The 19,260-nt window shown below is 43.4% G+C and overlaps 1 protein-coding gene across 3 annotated transcripts in view; it reads right to left on the bottom strand.

Moving 5' to 3' along the window:
• The window catches only part of DOCK11 (dedicator of cytokinesis 11), an 82,234-nt gene that overhangs the window by 22,863 nt on the left and 40,111 nt on the right, over positions 1 to 19,260 (bottom strand). For all 3 annotated transcript variants that reach the window (XR_014618795.1, XM_084294040.1, XM_084294041.1), the window contains exons 25-40: positions 17,912 to 17,981; positions 17,707 to 17,832; positions 17,062 to 17,133; positions 16,501 to 16,647; positions 15,997 to 16,080; positions 15,457 to 15,568; positions 11,718 to 11,896; positions 9,616 to 9,729; positions 8,853 to 8,928; positions 8,422 to 8,525; positions 6,276 to 6,387; positions 6,055 to 6,121; positions 5,521 to 5,568; positions 4,836 to 4,978; positions 4,089 to 4,204; positions 2,160 to 2,297 (exon numbers count right to left, since the gene is read on the bottom strand). Coding sequence is in view for 2 of the 3 variants with exons in the window: in XM_084294040.1 (XP_084150166.1) it covers positions 2,160 to 2,297; positions 4,089 to 4,204; positions 4,836 to 4,978; positions 5,521 to 5,568; positions 6,055 to 6,121; positions 6,276 to 6,387; positions 8,422 to 8,525; positions 8,853 to 8,928; positions 9,616 to 9,729; positions 11,718 to 11,896; positions 15,457 to 15,568; positions 15,997 to 16,080; positions 16,501 to 16,647; positions 17,062 to 17,133; positions 17,707 to 17,832; positions 17,912 to 17,981 (1,708 nt within the window). In the remaining variant the exon portion in view is untranslated. The remainder of the gene's footprint in view (positions 1 to 2,159; positions 2,298 to 4,088; positions 4,205 to 4,835; positions 4,979 to 5,520; positions 5,569 to 6,054; positions 6,122 to 6,275; positions 6,388 to 8,421; positions 8,526 to 8,852; positions 8,929 to 9,615; positions 9,730 to 11,717; positions 11,897 to 15,456; positions 15,569 to 15,996; positions 16,081 to 16,500; positions 16,648 to 17,061; positions 17,134 to 17,706; positions 17,833 to 17,911; positions 17,982 to 19,260) is intronic.

The following is a 19,260-nucleotide window of genomic DNA, read 5'->3' as shown; positions in this document are numbered from 1 at the left end:
CCTCCTTTGTTCCTTACTTTCTTGCGACATTTCTATTCTGAATCTCTTGCCTATGAAATAACCAGGTTTAATGAAGAAATAAGGGTGTTTTAAGACAGATTTTGGGAAGTGAAATAACTCTCAGGAGGTTTTCCCTCCAACAACTATTTGCTGTGACACTAGATAAAAGGGGGGGGCTTTTCATTTTAATTATTAGCTGCAGAAAGCCATAAAACTGACAAACGGTCTCTTCTAGCTGCGTCAGAGGTATAATTCACTTTTGGTTTTCTTGAAATTAACACTTTTATAGCTAACAATGATATGCAACTCAAAACAAAACAGCTCAACTTTCATATTTCAAAACAAACTTGCAGAAAAACATGCCATCCTTGCACTTGTTGTGAAACGCAGTGATGCCCCATCTATTTTATTGTTGCTTCGGATCTTAGAAAAGCCTTTCAGAGGACTTAAAAGGAAGTTTAGGACCCATGTGGTTAAGGAGTTGGCAAAGAAATCACTTCCTTATAGATACCATCTGCTGGGCTCATATCTTGCTTTTACAGAAGCAACACCGTGTCCTGTCATAGGGGAAATGTGAGAAATTAACTGAAAGCAATTTTTCAAATCTCCAAAGACTCATAATGCCAAATTCAGTGTGGATTCAGGATGGCAGAAATCCAAGAAAACCACCCGAATGCCTGTCCTCGCAGCTGCCTGGAATGCAGCCTTCATTGCTGCAATCAGCATTTCGTACAATGAGTGTGTAACCCCTGAAGGGCTCCAGGTTTTGAAGGCTGATGGTGAGATCAAGTTGAACAGGTGTGCGGCTTTGGCTTTGCATTTGAACAAACACAGAAAATTTGCCAAGGAGGCAAGGAAGGTCTCTTCTTTGCTATAGGCAAGAAACAATACTTTCATCTATACAAACTTTCAGCTAATAAGGGGGACAGAGGTGCAGAGAGACTACGTTCATGTGGGGTCTATGTAGCTCTACAACAGGATGTATTTCAAAGATAAGCAGATCACAGTCAAGCAGAAAACTTGAAAGATACTGGGAAAGGTAAAACAATAAACATATATTAGACCCTGTAGAAAAACTAAGTGATTCCTGCTGGTGACAGTTGCCAATTTGGCAGGCTTTAAGAAGCCCAATGGAGAAAACATCACGTAGGAAACCATGCTGTCTGGAGCCAGATAGGTAGCTAGTGAGACTTCTGCATTTTCTGCTTTTCACATGTCTGGTCAGAACAAACCTAAAATCAGCCCTAGACATACTCATATTAGCTCTTAGCTTTTATGTGTAGTTGTAGTAAAATAATCATAGTACAGACTTTTACCACCTTTGAAAAACAGTTTTAGCAGTCTCTTTCTTTCATCAGACTTTGTTCAGTGACTCATGCAAGACCTCCTTTGGAAACAATACTTTTCTGCATATCAATCACATGCTGTGCTGCCTGGCTGCAATCTGAAGCTGTATGAATTTACCTCATTAATGAAGTGTTGCATTCAAGTCATTTGAGAGCTTTTAATTCATTTTGATTTTATTATAACTGTGCAGCTTGGAAGCAGCGGAGTTTGTGTGTACATCTGGTATCAAAAATGTACTTATGAGAAGTGGCAAATTTTGATACACGTGAAAGGAAATGTCAGCAATAGCATCAGTCACTGTTCTTGTGTGGTTAGCTGTGGCTTTGTCACTGCATGAGCTCAGGGGATTAAACAACCTCATAGCTCAGAAAAGTGTAGGAAGAGGTTCAGCAGGTGCTAGCCTCTGTAAAATGCAGCCCAAGGCTAGAGGATGAGCAGGTCCTCAGTGCAAGTACTATTCAAGCAATAATACTGTTAGCAATACTGGCAGTTTGGGGAAAAAAGAGTCGAGAAGCATCAGCTTTGGGTAGAAAGGATACTAATCCTTAATAGCAGTTGTGCGACCCAGGCTCATGAAGGAATTCCTTGTGATTTCTCATTTTGTTTCCTGGTATACAGCAAATAATAATGGCTGTAATAACTGTTTTAAAGACATGCCCTGGTTAAGAAGCTATTTTCTAAATCTTATCTTCAAACTGCACAAAATAGCAGTTTAACAGGAGTTAAACTTTTTAAAGTTAACTTAAATATTGCTTTATATTCTGTCATGTCTAGGCAAATTCTCCTGCACCTTTAAGTTAAGCATTACATACCTTGCTAATAAAAGCTCTCAGAGAGGCAAACACATGCTTAAGAGCTGCTTCTGACTGCCCATTTTTGAGAAAAGCAAGGTGAATATCAAAAACCTTCTTCATGAGTGGATTATGACCATCGTTGCTTAAAAGTTGGGTCTGGAAAGCAAGAAGAGAATTTACTTTGCAGCAAGGTTGTGCCTGAAGCTGAAAATGAAATAGATAATTTTGCATAATTAATCACACCAATTCTTAAGCCAGAGAAGGAGCAGAGCCTTTAGTAAAAATATAACCAGAAACTGTGACAATCAGTACAAACTTACAGTGTTTGGTCAGATGCTATTTTAATAGCAGAGAATAAAACAATACATTTTATTATTATTGCATCACTAATTCCAAAACCTAACTCTTTTAGGTTTTGGACAATGTTCTGTGCAACGTTCATCAATGGTCTAGAGATATTTTACATAAAACAGGCTGCTACCACCATAACAGTTACACTCTTTTTCCATTTCATTGTATGAGTCTCAACAAGTGTTTTATTGCTGCAGTAAATCAGTAAATCACTTCCCTTGTCTTTTGCAGAGTTTTGACTAATTGCACCTTCTGGAGAACCCATCTCCCTTTTCCCTCCTCCCCTGTAGACAGATGGCAAAACAGAATTACCTAGAGAGGATTAATATAGTTTCATGTCAAAGTTATCTTGCCTATGTCTCTGCCACCCTTGCAGCCACTGTGCAGGAAGCCTGGCACATTGTGGCCACCCAGCAGGAATGCAGATGCTCCATATCGATAGATCAACAGTCCCCTGTATGATTGTCAGCCCAATTGACCTTTTGTCTGGTTTGGATTTGTCTTTGACATCCTATACACATCTTATAGCAGAGCAAGTTTAGAATCCATTATTTTAAACTGAAATTATTTATATTGTCATTAAGAACAGCATCAGCACTTTTACTGCACACTTCTGTGTGGTAACACCGTATAACCATAAAAGCAAAGCAGAAGCCCATTAAAGCGGAAGGGAATCCAGTCTATCCTGTGGTTTGAAAATCACATTGTTTTGTGGTTCAGCTATATTAAAAAAGAGGCAACTGTGAAATTCAAGCAAGGTTTAACTCTTGCATCTAAATTCTTCTGCTATTGCAAAACTATTATGGAGTAATTTAATGTATGCCCCAGGATGGTCTTTTTGCTCCATAACAGAAGCAGAGGATACGCTTTGTCTTCATGTTTTTCAATACATCTAAAAATGAAGTCTTCATTGTGCTTACTCTGAAATACAGAGTTGTTCTTGCGACATTATGAAAGACACATTGCAATTGGCAGGATTCCTCCAACCACACTTCAAGAAGAGCTTTTCTGGAACAGTTTTTCAGTATTTTCTTCCCAGCCTAGGGTTCTCTCCGTCACAAAGGCTTTGATTCCTGTGGGTGGCAAGAACTGCCAGGAGTGTGAATCACTATATGGAGGAGAAGACTTCTGCCAGCAGCACTGGTCTTATCTGGACCAGCAACCACATGTGGAAAGCCTTTTCCACTGGGACATCCATGTGCGACAATTCAAAGAATCTGGGTCTCACTTCTAGGCAATTTATGGTAGAAAACAGTGACTATTGTGAGCATGTTCATTTCCCTTTCCTCTGGTCCCTACTTTCTATATGATGTACATTTCCTCTTATTCTATTTTTGTAATGCCTACGCTCATGGTATAACATCCACGTAATTTTCTCTGGTCTTGCAATTTTGAAGAAATTGTGAGATTGCATAAGTGCATAAGGCTTGTTGAGCCTGTGAACACTTAGTGTTTTGGAAAATAAACAAGCTGCAAATGATTTACTTTTGTAAATCCTTTCACAATCCGAAATTCTAAGAGAATGGGTCAACAAAAGCAACAAGCACACAGAAATACAGCACACTATTCTCCAATACTTTTGATTTCAAAGCTGACCTTGAAACTCTGAGTGAAAAAAGAGATGGTGTCCAGAACGGTCAGGCACACTTCAGTGGCTATATTGCCCTCCAGTAATGCTTGGTGCACAATATCTGCTTCTGAGGTGCCTGCACCTGCGGACAGAAAAAAAATAAATCAGGAGGAAACAGTATTCAGCACTCCAGCTCCCACAAGATGTAAAGACTGATATAGATTGGTTCTCCCTTTACACTTCCCTGGTGTTGTGAGATGAGGTGCACATAGCAAGATGCTAAATTTGCTGGCTCCATTTAGAGAATGCCTCAGCCTGATGCCAACCAAAAAAAACAATGTCAGTATTTCCCCTTAATCCGTCTTTAAAGCCAGACACAGACTGAGGTGTACAAGTTTCACCCACAGAAGGGAAATGGAAAATACCCACATGGAAAGGTTTAGAGCAGATCCCAGCCCAGGTCTCTGTGTGGGGCTGAACTGCACATCAGGGCAACTCTCCTGCCTGCCAGGCTCACTACTCAAACCAAGATATCACCTGCGCTCACTCCAAGACAAGAAGCTGAGTCATGACAGGCAAGGGGAAAAGCCCTAAGTCCCAGTGGCTCAGATATCTCCCCTTCAAATCTAGTAACGTTGCAAGAGAGAGTGGTGACCACTGCAATTCTGCAGAGTTCAAGTATCCCCATGCAACCAAGAGCAAATAGCAAATGGCTGCATGAAGTTTTCAACAGGCTAAAACTGCATGATCCCCTCTCACTCCACTGTACATACTGTGGTTGAGTGTGAAGGATGTGTCCAAGCTGCCCAGGTGCTGGAGCCGCACCTGCATCCCACCAGCTCTGCTGCGGAGCACTGGCATCGTCTGGGATTTCCGATCAGCTGCCACGTGCTTGGATAACCAGGCGTCGTGCACCCTGCAAGGGGAAGTGAAGGCTGTGGGATGGGACAAGGCCAGAAGCCACACCACTACAGGATTACACGAGGTACCTGGATGGACACCTGGCCTCCCTCCCACAAGCTAAAGTGTCTCATCCCAGCCAACCCCAGGACTGACCAGGCTACCTTGGTCCCGCCTGCTACAAATGGCCTTAGAGCGAATGAGACAGCAGAGCTGCTGCTCAGGGAACTGAGACGAAGCTGTGACTTGTGTCTCACCTGCAGCCAACTGTGGGGGACATTGCAAACCTGCGCAGGCATCCAGGAGTGCCTAGGGCCAGGGGTGTCATGCAGGAGCTGGAGGGGAAGGAAGGGGCACGGTGCTAAAAGGAGCACGGTGCTCTGCACGGTGCTCTGCTCCCTGCATGACACTCAGCAGAGTCCTAGCCCCGACCCTGCAGGCTTCCTGCTTGCTTGGGTTTGCCTGACGTGGGTGTGCACGCTCCCTTCCTGCCTTTGCTGTGGCAGGGAGCATGAGGAGGGCCCCCTCACACTGGCCCCAGATGGAAGAATACAGTACCTGGCAATATTTCTCTTCCCCACATATCTGAAGTGAAATAAACACACTCTAGAAAGAAAGAAAGAAAGAAAAAACAAAAAGTATGTTACAGATCCTGCAGATCAGGAAAGATCAAAACATTTCAAATTACTCCAGCCATGTCTGTTGCATGAGGGTTTGGGGTCTATATTTATGCATTACTAGACCTCACACCCTTGGTTTCTGAACCCAGTGGTGCACCCATGTCTTGCACCCATCTGTTCCAGCAAGGAGGGGGAGGCTGTGCTGCGCTGTGAGCCAGGCTGCCCTGTGGGTGGTGGGACACCCTCTGCACAGCCTGCACTGAGCATAGAGAACTGCCACTTCACCCTGCTCCCTCCATAGACACCTGTTTGTCAGAGGGAGGAAGATCATCTCATTGTACCCTGGCCAGACACCTCTAGTGCTGCACAAGACCATGTGCACCCTGAGAGGCAGCCGCACTCATTTCTACTTCCTTGACAATGCTGCCAGCACAAAGGTGCAGTGTTTGAATTGTAGCCTCACAATACTCACTCCAGAAGCACAAGGACGTTGATCAGCTCCTGGGGGGAGAATTTATTCCAGTAAGCTAAAAGTGTATCTGAAAGAGGAAAAAAACTACATTTTGTTTTTGCCTTTTTTTTCTTTTTTTTAATAAAAAAGCTGACTTTGCAGACCAAAACATCCAGTGATGGACTCTTTGTCTTTCTGGCTGCCCTCCAGTACACCACCCTCAGTAAGCAAGAGCCACCAACCTTCAGAAATCATCTTCACAATGTAGAGGTAGCACATCAGGAGTGTTCGGATCTCAAACTGATCCAGGCGGCTGCAGTGTGACACGCTGCTCCTCGTGGAGCTTCTGCGGATCTAACAAGACACAGATGTCACACAGAGGCCAGTGGCTCTGGGTGCCTAGGCTGCACCTGAGCACGGGCACAACAAATCAGCACATTCCAGATACTGCAGCATGCCTCTTGTCCCCAGCATCTGCAACCCCATCAGCACCATGTGTGACACGCTTTGGAGACATCTCCATCTTTGAGGCTGCTGCCAATGCAGGGATGGGCAGTCTGGAAATCCTGGATGCACAGCCAAAGTCTTCTTCACCCAGAAAAAACTGTCTGGGCAGAGAGTGATGACTTATCCAGCAAAATGCACAGCAATCTTACTTTCACTTCTGCTCTCTAGAGCATCTAGGCTCCATGTTTTTGAAGTCAGTTTTTATCAAACAAAATAATTCATTAGCTTTCATGGTTTAAAACAATAATCTAATTTTCTGCCAAATAAGTACACTTCAAAATAACAGTTATTAAAAAAACAGGAACTTCCAACTTAAGAAACTATTTTTTTTTTCCTCTCCTGACTTTTGGGAGTGGCTTTTGTGTTCTTTTTTTTTTTTTTTTTTCCCTCCTATTTGGTGAATTACGCAAAGATAAGTGAAATCCTTCTGGTGAGTCAATCTTTGTGGGAAAGGCCCGGGAATTCTGTGGTAGAAAAGACTGGACTCCTACAGTTTTACCTTTTTTTTTTTTTTTTCATTCTCTGTGCTTGCCCTAGCTGTATTCCCTGACAAATGGATGCAATTAAGCTCTAAGGAGGATGCTTCTCTTAAAGCTGTGCCTCATATGTTTGGAGACTGACCCACAGATCATATTTGTTGTTTATTCTGTGACAGGCTATGGATATGAGTCATAAGAAAACAGATTTAAACATTCAGATTAGGGTTGGAGATACAGTGCTACAGCCAGAACTTTGCTGTTGACCATGCCAAACTATCAAGTCAGTACACAACTTACTCCAGGGGAACAGGCGATAAGTAACATGTCTACCCCCGTAGAGCAGCCTTAAAGCTGTGCTCCTTCACATGGCATTACTTTTACAGGGCTTTGAGGATATTACATTTAATGACAGAGAATCTATTTTCAACTACTCTGAAAAATATTCCTACAAGGACACAGAAGAGGGTGTCTGGCTGTGGGGATAAGCTGAGCTGAAAGCCGTAGTGCTTTCTGCAAACCCAGCCAGGTGTTGCTGCCAGCAGGGTGGAAGCATATGCGCTGAGCTCTGCTGAATATGAACAGTTTGATATTCAGGCATTTGGCTATACTTGGACTTGTAGCTTTGTGATTCATGTAGGGGAGCATGAAAGGCCCCACCTCTCCTGAGCGTGTCAGGACACAGCCAGCAGAAGCCCAGATAATCTTTGCTTTGCTTGTTGGAAGGGCCACAGTTTTTCAAGATGCATCAATGATTTATGCCAACCCTAGGCATCTGGAGAGTGCCTTGAAGAAAACCAGGGGCTGGTCTGCACAAATACCTGATTTCCATCTGTGCAATCTGCCAAAGAGAGTACACACTATATGAATATTTGGACCAGACCTCTTTTTGGTGTGACCATGGTCACCTTATGCAAGTTTGGGACTGTGGTTATTAACCTGTGTTGATTTTCCTACAAATATCTCATCTTCTCTTGAGTCAGCAGTCACCGGTAACCTCATGTCAACGCACTTTACCGCCCAGCCGTGTGTGGAAGCCAGTTCCCAGCGCCACATACCAGGCACTGACCAGCTCAGACCCATCCAAGCACAGGGAATGCATCTGCACATCGGTATATGCAGATGGACTTTCCCCATGGATTTTGGCTTTCATATTTCATAATTTGTCAGCCGTTATATTTTTAGCTCAGAGATTTTTAAAGAGGGAAGGCATACCAGACCAGTGAGTCTGACCTCCACTATGAAACGTGAATCTGATTGTTTCCAAAGAGAGTTTTTTATAAGCTGTTCTTTGAGCTTGTTACCACAGGGAAGTCCTTTTCCCTCCCCCTTATCTAAAACAGCCTGTACACAGCCCACATTCTGGTGCAGTAAATGCCATCCTTTCTAACCCCAGATACATTACATTTTCACACTGATCCGGTGAACCGGTTGCCCCTTCTGAGTTCAGGGATCCTTTTGAGTCCTCTCGCTTTATCCCATGGCCATTTGGAAGTGCTGCTCCACTGGCTGGACAATAAAACAAAAAAAAAACACCCAAAATGACATGGTTTGCACCCACACTCCTCAATGCATCATGGACAACAAGTGGGGGATGCAATTTGGACAGTACAGATGGGGCATGCAGAAATCCTTTGTTTAAAGTTGGTTCATCTGGAAAGGACACACAGGGTCCCACCACATCCTAGGAAAAGCATGCAAGCTCTTAGAAGTTGTTGAGCAGATGGCTATTTCAGATTTTGGGAGAGAGCTGTTTACCAGCTGTGCCTACCAAGGACTGGTGATAGTTACACTGAAAATAAAAACAAAAGCAATGTTTTAGAAAAGTTAATTTACCTGTATCTTTGTCTGCAATCAGGCTGGATCTATTTGAGGGGGATGCAAAACTGCACATGAATTCATCTCTGGATGCCTGTAAAGAAATATGAGTTTTGTTGTGACCAATGGGAGCTAATACCAATTCTTCTGTAGAACAGAATAATGAAATAAAAAAGAAAATTAGGGCAACTTTTAAAATGCAGATGAAACAAAAATAAATCTATTTCCTTTCACCCACGACAAGGAGACAAATGACTCGGGGAACAGTAAAACATATTAAAGGAAATGATGTCAGTGTTATCCCTTTAATGTTTCATCACTTGATTTGAAATTATTATTTAAATATCTTTTTTGTTGTTGTCACTTTGCGCTAAACAAGGAGGAAAGCCTAGTCTGTAAGGCTGAGTCCACACACATCCCTCAGGCAGGCAGACAGTTCCCGGAAAAGCTACTGGAGGCTGAGGCTGAGTCCTGGTCCAACTCACTCCAGCTGGAGGGACTTACCTCACCGTACAGCACTACATATGCTGTAAAGAAATACACTGAACAATAGCAAGCAAAACAGCAGTCCAGCAGACAGAGCAAAGTCACAGGAAATGCCAAATTAAATAAAAAAGCACATTAGTGGATGGCGGGGAGAAAAAAAAAACACAAAAAAAAACCCACAAAAAACGTGTATCCACAGTTAAGGCTAGCTGCAGGCGGTGGGAGTTGCAACTGAGGGTGCACAGGGAGAGGAGGTGCAGGGGGGAGCGGTGTGGGGTCACGGGGCTGCACTCACAGGGCTGGAGGCGGCTGCGCAGGAGAGCACGTCGCGTCCGGCCACTCGCTGGATGTTTTCCAGGAGCAGCCCAAAGAGCGGCAGGTAGAGCTGGGCTATTTTTGCCTGCTGGTTCTGAAAAAAAGGGAGGACAACGCAGGTAAGAGTGTAGGCTTTCTACAGTGAAAAAGGGAAACTCTTTAGCTGAAATGTATATATACATACATACATATGTATTTACACTCTATATGGTGTCTGAAGGCATGGGTTGGTTTGAGTTCTCATCACCACTTCTCCAGCTACCAGTGGATATTACCCTTTTAGCTACAATCTTTGGGAAGTCAGGGATTTCGGGGGCTGAATGACATTCACAGTCATACAGGAAGTGTGACAAACTAAATCCCGGATTTCCTAACTCTTTAACTGGCACTTCACTCACATGGCTTGATTTTCAAGTGCAACACTCAGGAGCAATGAACTAAAAACGTTCGCTTTTTGTCTGGTGCTGACTATTGCTTCCAGTTGGGAATTCTCTGTAACAAATGCTCCTAGTTAGAACAGTTTGTATGAAAGGATTAACTTGAATTAACTGATACAGACTTGTTTTTAAACTTTTGAAATGATCAAAAATAGTCTGTTTGGCTTTTCTAAATGCAGCACTATTTGACAACCAATTCTTTTCTTGATAAAAATTGATTATTTTGGACTTGACAGAAAGGTTAGAAAAAGGTATCTAAGGCTTGCAAATCGAATGGTGCATTTTGACTGATACAAGAATCCAACATTTTCTTCTGATTCAGTATGACAAACGATACAAGAAATCTTGAAAATGATCACAGGCTGAGCAAATCCTCTTTCAGGCATCGATAAAGATGAGGTTTGCTTGGCTGGAGCAAGACTGCAGCAACAGACCCTGCCACGGTCAGCCTATCCTGCCTGCAATGCAATTGATTCCCAGGACACCAGCTGAGCATCATGCCCTGGCTTCAGACAGCTTCCTGGCCATGAAGCCCAGAGCACCACATGTACAAAAATCCAGAGGGACAATTCTAAGGCACATGGTATTTTTGAGGAGGCTGCACACTGATGAGGCAAACATCTTCTGAATTAGCATAAGGGTTTTCAGGCACCCAAAAGAGCAGAAACAGGCTGCCTCTGACCCAGCCTTGGCAGACAGCTGGCAAATCTCCTCTGTTACACCAAGTCTGGCCAACGTGCTGTGGTTTTGTTTCCAGGCTGTACAAGTCACCAGGAATCCTTGCTGCACAGAAAAACAAGACTATCTCCTGCTCAGCCCATCTAGTGATGCTGCCAAAGACGCAGAGATGGGAGAGGAGAGGAGCTGGTTCTTGTCCATGCAGAGGGGTAGGAGTCCCTAGCACATTTGGGTCATTTTTACCCTTCATGCCCAGGATACTATCCATATTCCCAGATAAAACCCAGACGGCAGCGAACTAGAAGCAATTTTAGGAGCTAAACTCTAAAAAAAGGCTTGTTTTCAGCTTACAGCAAGGACAGGTAGTACTTAGACAGGTAGTCCTGTACTTTCAAGGGCATGTACTTCAGGAGAGATCAGCATCCAGAAAGAAAACAAGTCCACCTCCAGTCGCTTTCACCAATACTGCATGCTGAACCTCTGACCAAAGAAAGCTGAAAACTCCTCAGCGGAAATCCAGCGTCTCATGAGAATCCACAGATCTTCTCTTGATTCACTAATTAGCCAAACATGCAGCTGACTTGTAACAGAGATCTGTCCTGCTTCCTAATTATAGTATATTAATGCAGGATATTAATTTAAGCCCAAGACCAGAAGAACATTGCCATTGCTTAACTTTGAACAGCCTCTTGGCTAACGACACTCTCAGGTTCCTTACTGGCTCAGAGCTTTATCTAAATACTCAGCGTGGATAAGAGCGCTGCAGTTATCTTACTGAATTATTTGTATTCCTGGACCATTTCTCAGAGCTATTTCTGTAATGTCATAAATATCAGTTACTTAAAACAGTTTCCTAAATAGTAATGAGAACACCCTCAGTGCACCGTGCAAGATCTAAAATTCTGATGTAAGATTTTTCATAAAATTCAAGAACTTTACATTTAAAAGCCAGCAAAATATTCCTGACCTTGTGCTGATATCTGTTGTCGAAGGCGTGCTTTATCAAGAGATTTTTTAAGACTGAAATGGCCGTATATCTGATATCATAGTTGTCCTGCAAGGCAACAGAGGCTTCTCTGAGAAGCATCCCCACCAGGAAATGATGCTTGCAATACTCATCAGTTAAACTGTATTCAAGATTTACATCTGAAAGAAACAGCAAAGCAATGGTTAAGGAAACTGTTCCAAATATCTATTCAGAGTGAGACAGAACAGTCAAGTAAGCCAAAACAGTCCAAGAGCACAGTTCATCATACTCTCTTCTGCAGTGCAGTGATCTTTTAATAAAGCCTGTACTGACTACAGTTTTTTTCACCACTGAGTTAAGTTATATTAAAGAACTTGGCGTCTTCCAGCTCAGACTAGTTGTTAATTGTGGCCCTCAGTATTTCAGCCGCAGCTAAATGAAGGATTAGGACTAATTTGCAAAGTCAGAGATGGGTGAAAGAGGGAAAGACAGCATGACTTACCGCCTGGGAGCTGACAGGCTCCTTCCTCACTCCATGTGACCCTACAAATTCCTGGAGTGCCCAGGCAGCAGAGGCACTAAGCTCCACAGTGCAGCTGCGAGAGCGGTAAGGAGACTGCATGGTTATCACAGTCGTCCAGCTCTGGTAGTGCCATCTCTGCAGCTTGTTCCACATCCTCTGTGAAACCTGCATTCCTTGTCACCAGGGTTAGAGAGCAGAGCAGAGGCTCTGCTGGGATGAGGGATGCAAACAAGGACGTGATGCCAAGTGACCTCTACTGCATCCTCCAGCAGTTTACACAGCCAGGCTTTCCAGCCCCGCTGCAAGGACCCGGGAACCAGGGCAGGGTTCCAGGAAGCTGCTTGCCAGAAGTTGAGAGACTCCATTAGCTTCTCAACAACAAACACTCAGCACAGCTTAGAAGCAGCCCTGACTACCAGGAGAAAGGCAGCTCAGTACCTAATCAACTTGGTTGATTAACACACGCTCTGCATCTCACATAGATTCAGTCTGTGTCTATACTGTGATCAAAGGAGCAACTGCAACAAGGATGAGGCATCAATTTCACTGACTTGCCTGGCAGAAAAGCGACTGAGACACAGATTTCAGAGTGGGTTGCATGCTCGCTCAGCCTGCTACAAATGACCTTACCCTGACACCGTTATCTCTTTTGGGCAGCCCATATGCCTAATCAGACCCACAACAGACAACCGTTTGACTGTTGCATTGCAGCACTAAGCCTCAAGGGATAACCTCAAAGTTCTGCATTCCTCCCCCAAAGGGTACAAAACCTGTGTGCTCAGCTCAGATGTTTTTGAAAGCCCCACAAGTATGAAAGCTTTTCTGTGGTTATGCATGGTGCATACACACAGCTTTGAAAATCCCAGCCAAAGGGTACCAACAGCTTTGTCCTATGCAAAACATAATTTTAAATTGGTTGATTCATAAGTAGCATTTATTGGTTTGTGAAAATCTGATTCAGAGGAAAAAGAAAGCAATCTGAACTATTATCTCGCTTTCATTGTTAGTCATGTTAGTAAATGCCTAAGTATCACACATCATGGTAATCTCATTAGTTGGATGCAAGCTAATTGATTGGAGGTTGTATATTTAATTTGACATTAGAGGTTTCAGTTACACCAGCTGGGCCTATCCACTGAAGTGAACTGTTCCCCAGCAAATAAAAAAAAAAAATCCAATTTGCGGGTAAAAAGAAAAGGGACCATCAAAGACAGCAAAAGCAAACACATCTTGAAGAAATTAGAGAGTACGTCACGTTTTAATATTTTTACAAGCTACTTGCTTAACTTCCAACTTCTGTCAATCTCTTGGGTTTTTTTGCTATCAAAAGATTGCAAAAACAACTCTGTGCTGCTGACTGAGGACAGGCTTGGTGGTTTGCTCTGGCTGATGAAACACACATGTCCCCAAGGAGAGGCAATAGGGATGCAGACCAGCTATCAGCCTCTCATCAGTTAAGATGTTTCAAAGAAACTGCTCCAAGATACAGTCTTCTAGCCCACTGGGATGTGCTCTGCCTGCAGGCCCATCTATATCAGCTTCTGCTGCAGAAGCTCTCTTTTTCCATCTTCCTGGAGGCTATTCCTTTTTTTTTCCCCAAGGAACAGAGTACTAGGGGGCTGGGCATGTCCCCTGTCTTTGTTCAAATTAAGCTGAGACAGACGTGAGGCTCCCCAGCAGGACATTTCCTTGGTGATAAGCACATCACAGTTCCCAACCTCTGAGCCCACTGTCTCCTGTAATTACAGTTCTGTCCTTGAAAACAGATGAGTCTGCAATGGAGATGTACCACTATGCATCTACCACGGCAAGCATAGCACAGGCACTACCACAAAGACACTTTGCTACTTGAGGGTATTTTAAAAGCAAAATCTCAACTGTCAGGTCCCAGTTACAGTAAAACAGAAGAGGAAAGGTGACCTGCTCTTATGTCTTTTCAGTTAAAGCAACGCAAAAGTGAATGTTAATTATGAGAGAGCATTGTTATGTTATCGTGCCACTAATAAGCAATGGGGAGGCACTGTGGTTGTGTGTTTTTCTGTTTCTCAGCCATTTCTAGCAATGCTCTTTGTTAAAACTATGGCAGGCAAGTAGCCAAACTGATGTAAGTGTACACCAGTGTTAGCACCTGGCCCACAAAACTCAGAGCAGTCAGAAACATACCAGAATAAAGGAAACCTGAGTTATTGCTGCTTTTGCCACCAGGATGCAAAGGGAACCTAACCCCTTTGGGATTTGCATGGCTGCTTCTGGAGGCACAGCCAAACATTCCCTCATCTCCAACAAAACAAATCCCTGTGGAAATCACATAGGAAATCCCAAGCCTCACCTTCCTCTCTGGTACTTGTCTTGGCCAGGTTATTAGCACCCAGATCTGGCAATTTTCACTACATTTGTCTAGCACAGATACGAAATCAGGACCCAGAGAGCATGAGGCTATGTCTATAACAATCTTAGGATGCCAGTGAGGCACTCTGGGCCCAGCACTGTGCATTCCTACCGTCATCAGTAGCCCAGCTGCAGCCAAATACAAATACAAAAAACAGCACCTCAGCTCGGGCCCTTGCAAACCACATCTGTCCTGTGGTGAGCAACATCAGGACAAAAGGGAACATGGTGTGACTGCAAAAGCAGGCTGAATGCGTGACGGTGCCATGGCACATACATCCATGCTGTGCACTAAGGATTGGCATGGGCTCTGCTGACTGCCTTCAGCCCAGGCTTGAGAACAAGCTTGAATGCACTGTGCACAGCTATACTTGTGTTCAAAATGAAAGCAGAAAGCAACCTAAATCACCTTCTTGTGGCCATAAAGAGGGCTGGCAGCAGAACAGCAAATGCAATCTTTTTTCTTTTATCTCCATTCACTACGGCCCTGATTGATGAGAAACAATACTTCTCAGGGGACGCTGACAGTTGTAGAAACTAAGGATTACACGTGTACAACTTGTATTTACTGAAATTGGGGCAATTTGTTTTAGATATTGTGAATCCCTTGTGAATTTAAACACAGAAAATACTGGAAGGACTGATTGCAGACCATTCTGGAGCCCAATAAGGCAATACTGCCAGAGCAGCATCTTTTCCCAAGGTTAATGTAAATAAGGCTAACTCAGACATAAATTTCCTTGACAGTAAAGAAAGTTATGTCTGGTTTGAGGCCATCGAGAATGACAGATTATGGCTTTCTAGCCTGTTCCTTGAGAAAGGACATACCTTGAATTCTCTGCAGCTTGGGTTTGGAAAAGGTCATTGGTAAGTTCAGAGGAATGTAGTGCTCATGATTGCAAATGGTTTGAAGAAATTCAAACTTGTATTCAACCAGCAGCTGAGGAAAAAACAAACAAATAGACAAACAAAAAATATGTTTTCAGGTTGACTTATTTGCTTCCAGTTCTGTGTTTCTTATACAAAGACCGAGGAATACAAATACCATTTGGTGAACTCAGTAATAATTGACCAATTTTTGTGATTTCCTCTTAAGCATCACTGCATGCAACTGTCACTTGGGATTTCTTTACCTTTTTCATCCAGACCGTTAACCAGCTCCTCCTTTAGTTCTGGCTCTTTATATTGTTTTAAAGCTTAGCTGCATAGAGGCTCTCAGCCTAGACAGAGAGGTCTCTGCCTACAGAAAGCTCTGCAAGAACAGTGTCTAAAAGGCCTCCAGGCATGGTATGAAATAGTCACTGCAGAGCTTGGGCTGAGGTAGACAAGTACAACCACAAACCACCTTTCAAGAAATGCACTACATACCTTAGGGTCTTTTGGGCTGAATCCAGAAATGTAATCATTTATCAGGTTAAAAACAAATCCTCTGTCCATAAAGGTCAAACAACGCTGCAGAAAACATAGTGGCATGTGACCAATCATTAAAGAAGAAAGCAATCTTCTCCACGCTACCATCCCACCAGCAGCCAGATTTAATCCTCTGGGTCTCAATTTGCTTGATCCTGTTTCTCTGAAATTATTTGGATGACCTCACTTAAGTCTCCAGTGGAGAACAGAAATATTTAAAATGAGAACATGCATATTTCATCTCAGGTTTTGAACCGTTTCTAGTCATGACTGAAAACCCTAGATAACATATTCAGCATCATAGTCTCTCAGAAAGAGATTGTTTCTTTCCTAGGAAAGCTAATCTCTTGAGTTTTCATCACTGAAGAAACCTGAGAGATGAGACACTAAAAACATATTTGTTTGCTTGTTACTTTTTTTTCTTTTTTTTAAAAGCCTGGGAGAATGAAAGAAACTGCTGACCTTCAGGAAATTAGCCAAGCTAAAATTGGCATTCCTAGATTCTTCAGGGATTTCGTTATAGCGTATGGTCACGTGAGGAATGATGGCAAGCAGGAGCGAATGCAGGGCATGCTGGTAGGAGTCAGGAAACCGCTGGCCCCTGGGCAGCTGAAACCAAAAGCATGTCGTACACTCAGTGCTGCAGGCAAGCAGCTGGGAGAGAACTGAGCACAGGCACAAGTTCCCTTCAACATTTGTTTATGTTTTTGATATTTGTTTATGTTGCTTCCTAATAAAACATTGGCACAAAAAAAAGCTGTGGCTGAAACTACAGTAGCTTGTAATAGAAAAGAAAGGCTGCACAAGCCACAGGGAGATCTGGAATTTTTAAATTACGAAAGAGAATGAGAAAGAGAAAAGAGGGAAAAGAAAAGAAAAAAAAGGAATGATCTGGCTAGCCATTCAGCTTGTCTTTTTTTTTTGTTTTAAATAAAGAATTACATAGTTTTTCATTAAAAAAAAATGGAGGAGAATTAGTTTGTGACAGCTCTGTAATGCAGCATTGAACAAATTCATTTTTACCTTGATTTTGTTTTCTTCCAGTAAGTATATTGCCATTGATTTTGCCAGTGCTTCAAAGAAAAACCACGAGTACTAGAACAAACAAAGAATATTATTTTTTTTTCTAAGCAGGACTGAACATGCTTGACTATTTGGGGAAGAAGCAGTGTGGGAGATAGAGTTCGCAATCAAATGACATTTTGTAAGCACGGCTGTGCTTGCACAGCCAGCTTGGCATGGGAAGCAATCTGGAAGCATGCTACCTGGAGGAGTCTTGCCAGCCTTGGGGTGAGACTAGCTCCATCCCTCTGCACCCCAAGGCATTCTGCAAGCAGCCAGCAGAGTTTAAGGTGCTATCCTACCCAGAAGGGCAGGAACTGTTTGATTCCCACGTATGGCATGAAGAAAAAACATAAAACTGGCAAATTGGAAAGCCCTTTGCTGTGTCTGGCCATGAACCTTAACACAGGCAAGTCCTCTGCGAGGACTTGTCTCTGTTGTAAGGGGAGAACCTCAAGGATGTGGATACAAGGAGCTGCCCTGGTAGCTTTGCTCCTTGGTGGGCTTGGATGGGTGGAAATGCTGGGCTTTATTCCAGATCCCCTTTTCCCCTTTTATTCCCGATCCACTTCTACCTTTGGCAGCCAAATACTACCAGCACTTCACCTTGAGTAGTTTATTGATGGCTAGAAAATCTGCTGATTGCTTCAAAATCGTGGCCATGGAAAGGACCAGTATTTCATGGGTCATCTTTGCCTGTGCAACACTGGGTTTCTCAGCTCGAAAGACGTACTGAAAGGCAAGAAGAACAACGTCAGTGGTGTGCCTGCTCCCACCAGGGAGTTTCACAGAATGGTATGTCATGACTGACCTTTATGAAGGAGCGCAAGTAGTGGTCTAGGCCTTCTTCATGGCACTTGGACACTATGTGCAGAAGAACCCTGGGGAGAAATGTGGTTTGTGTTCAGCATGCAGTGTGAGGGCAAGTTCCTCCAGCTCATGAAAGCAGACACCGGCTGTGCCCTATCCTGCTCAACCCCCAAAGCCTCAACACTGGCAAGGTCTGATTGCTGCAAAGGTCCTGGTTTTCCAGACAGTACTTGCAGGCCAGCGTCCCTCACAGTTGTTGTGGCTGCATCATCCTTGCCATAGCTCAATCTATCGACAGAGCACCTAGAGCTGAGCACCCAAAGCTTTTTATCCTGATGCTGGACTGGACCAGGTGTCACCCTGACCAGCCACCTTCAATGTTCAATGCTCCCTACACAAGGAGGTGAGGTGGAGTGATTCTCTGTGGAGGATATCTCCTACTCATTAGCCTCCGTGCATACCAGGATTGAAGTCTGCAGATCCTTAAACCCATATTGCAGTGAGCGTTAGGCACCTCAACAACATTCAGGGGTTAGATAAGTCAAAAATGAAAATATGAAGTTCATCTGCTCTGCAGCCAGTTCTCTTTGGCTGGTGTCACCCAACACAAGATGCATATCCAGATCTCTACATGAAGAGGGAGCCAGATTTCATCTTCTGCACACCACCAATTCATCCACATCATACAGCTTATTGCGTGTTGAGTCTGTCCTCATTGTGAATTTTTTCCTAATGCTAATAAGAGTGATTTCTAACAACCATAACACTACACCAAATCTGAAAAATCAATAAAAAAAAAACAACAACACAAACAAAAACAAAACAACAACAACAAAAGATCTCTGCTGAGAAGTGGAGAAAAATTCTCCATGGTTGTTATACTCATATCTTCCTGGTTCCTCCAAATGTATTAATTTTGAAGGCTCTTTTTTACTGAATTGATGTCACTTGTATCCTCCCTTGCTCCTTGTTACGTGTGCTAGATTATTTTCAGGCTGCTGTCTTGCAGTTCACTGGGGATACACAACCCCTGAAGAACATGCCAGCCCTCTGGAAGCACTCCAGGAAGTTGATGAAGGCAGCAAGTGCCTGGCTTCCCCAGCCAGCATCAGGAATTTACATTCCAGTTCAAGTCAGAGGGAACAACAAACTGTTGCACATTGTCATAGACCCCATAGGCCAAACCACAGAGAGGAGTTTACAAGCCGCTTATCAGATAAGGCTGGTTTTAAATTCCACTCTGAAACCCTGGATAAGAAAGCAGTTGTCATTAACAGAGAGCTACTGACAAACAGGAAAGGATCAGGCCAAACTTTGTACAGATCTGTGGAGCTAAACGTGGGAGCTGGT

Source organism: Netta rufina (genome assembly GCF_964035555.1).
Source record: "Netta rufina genome assembly, chromosome: 12".
Lineage (NCBI taxonomy): Eukaryota > Metazoa > Chordata > Aves > Anseriformes > Anatidae > Netta > Netta rufina.
This window is presented reverse-complemented; position numbering and strand designations above follow the sequence as displayed.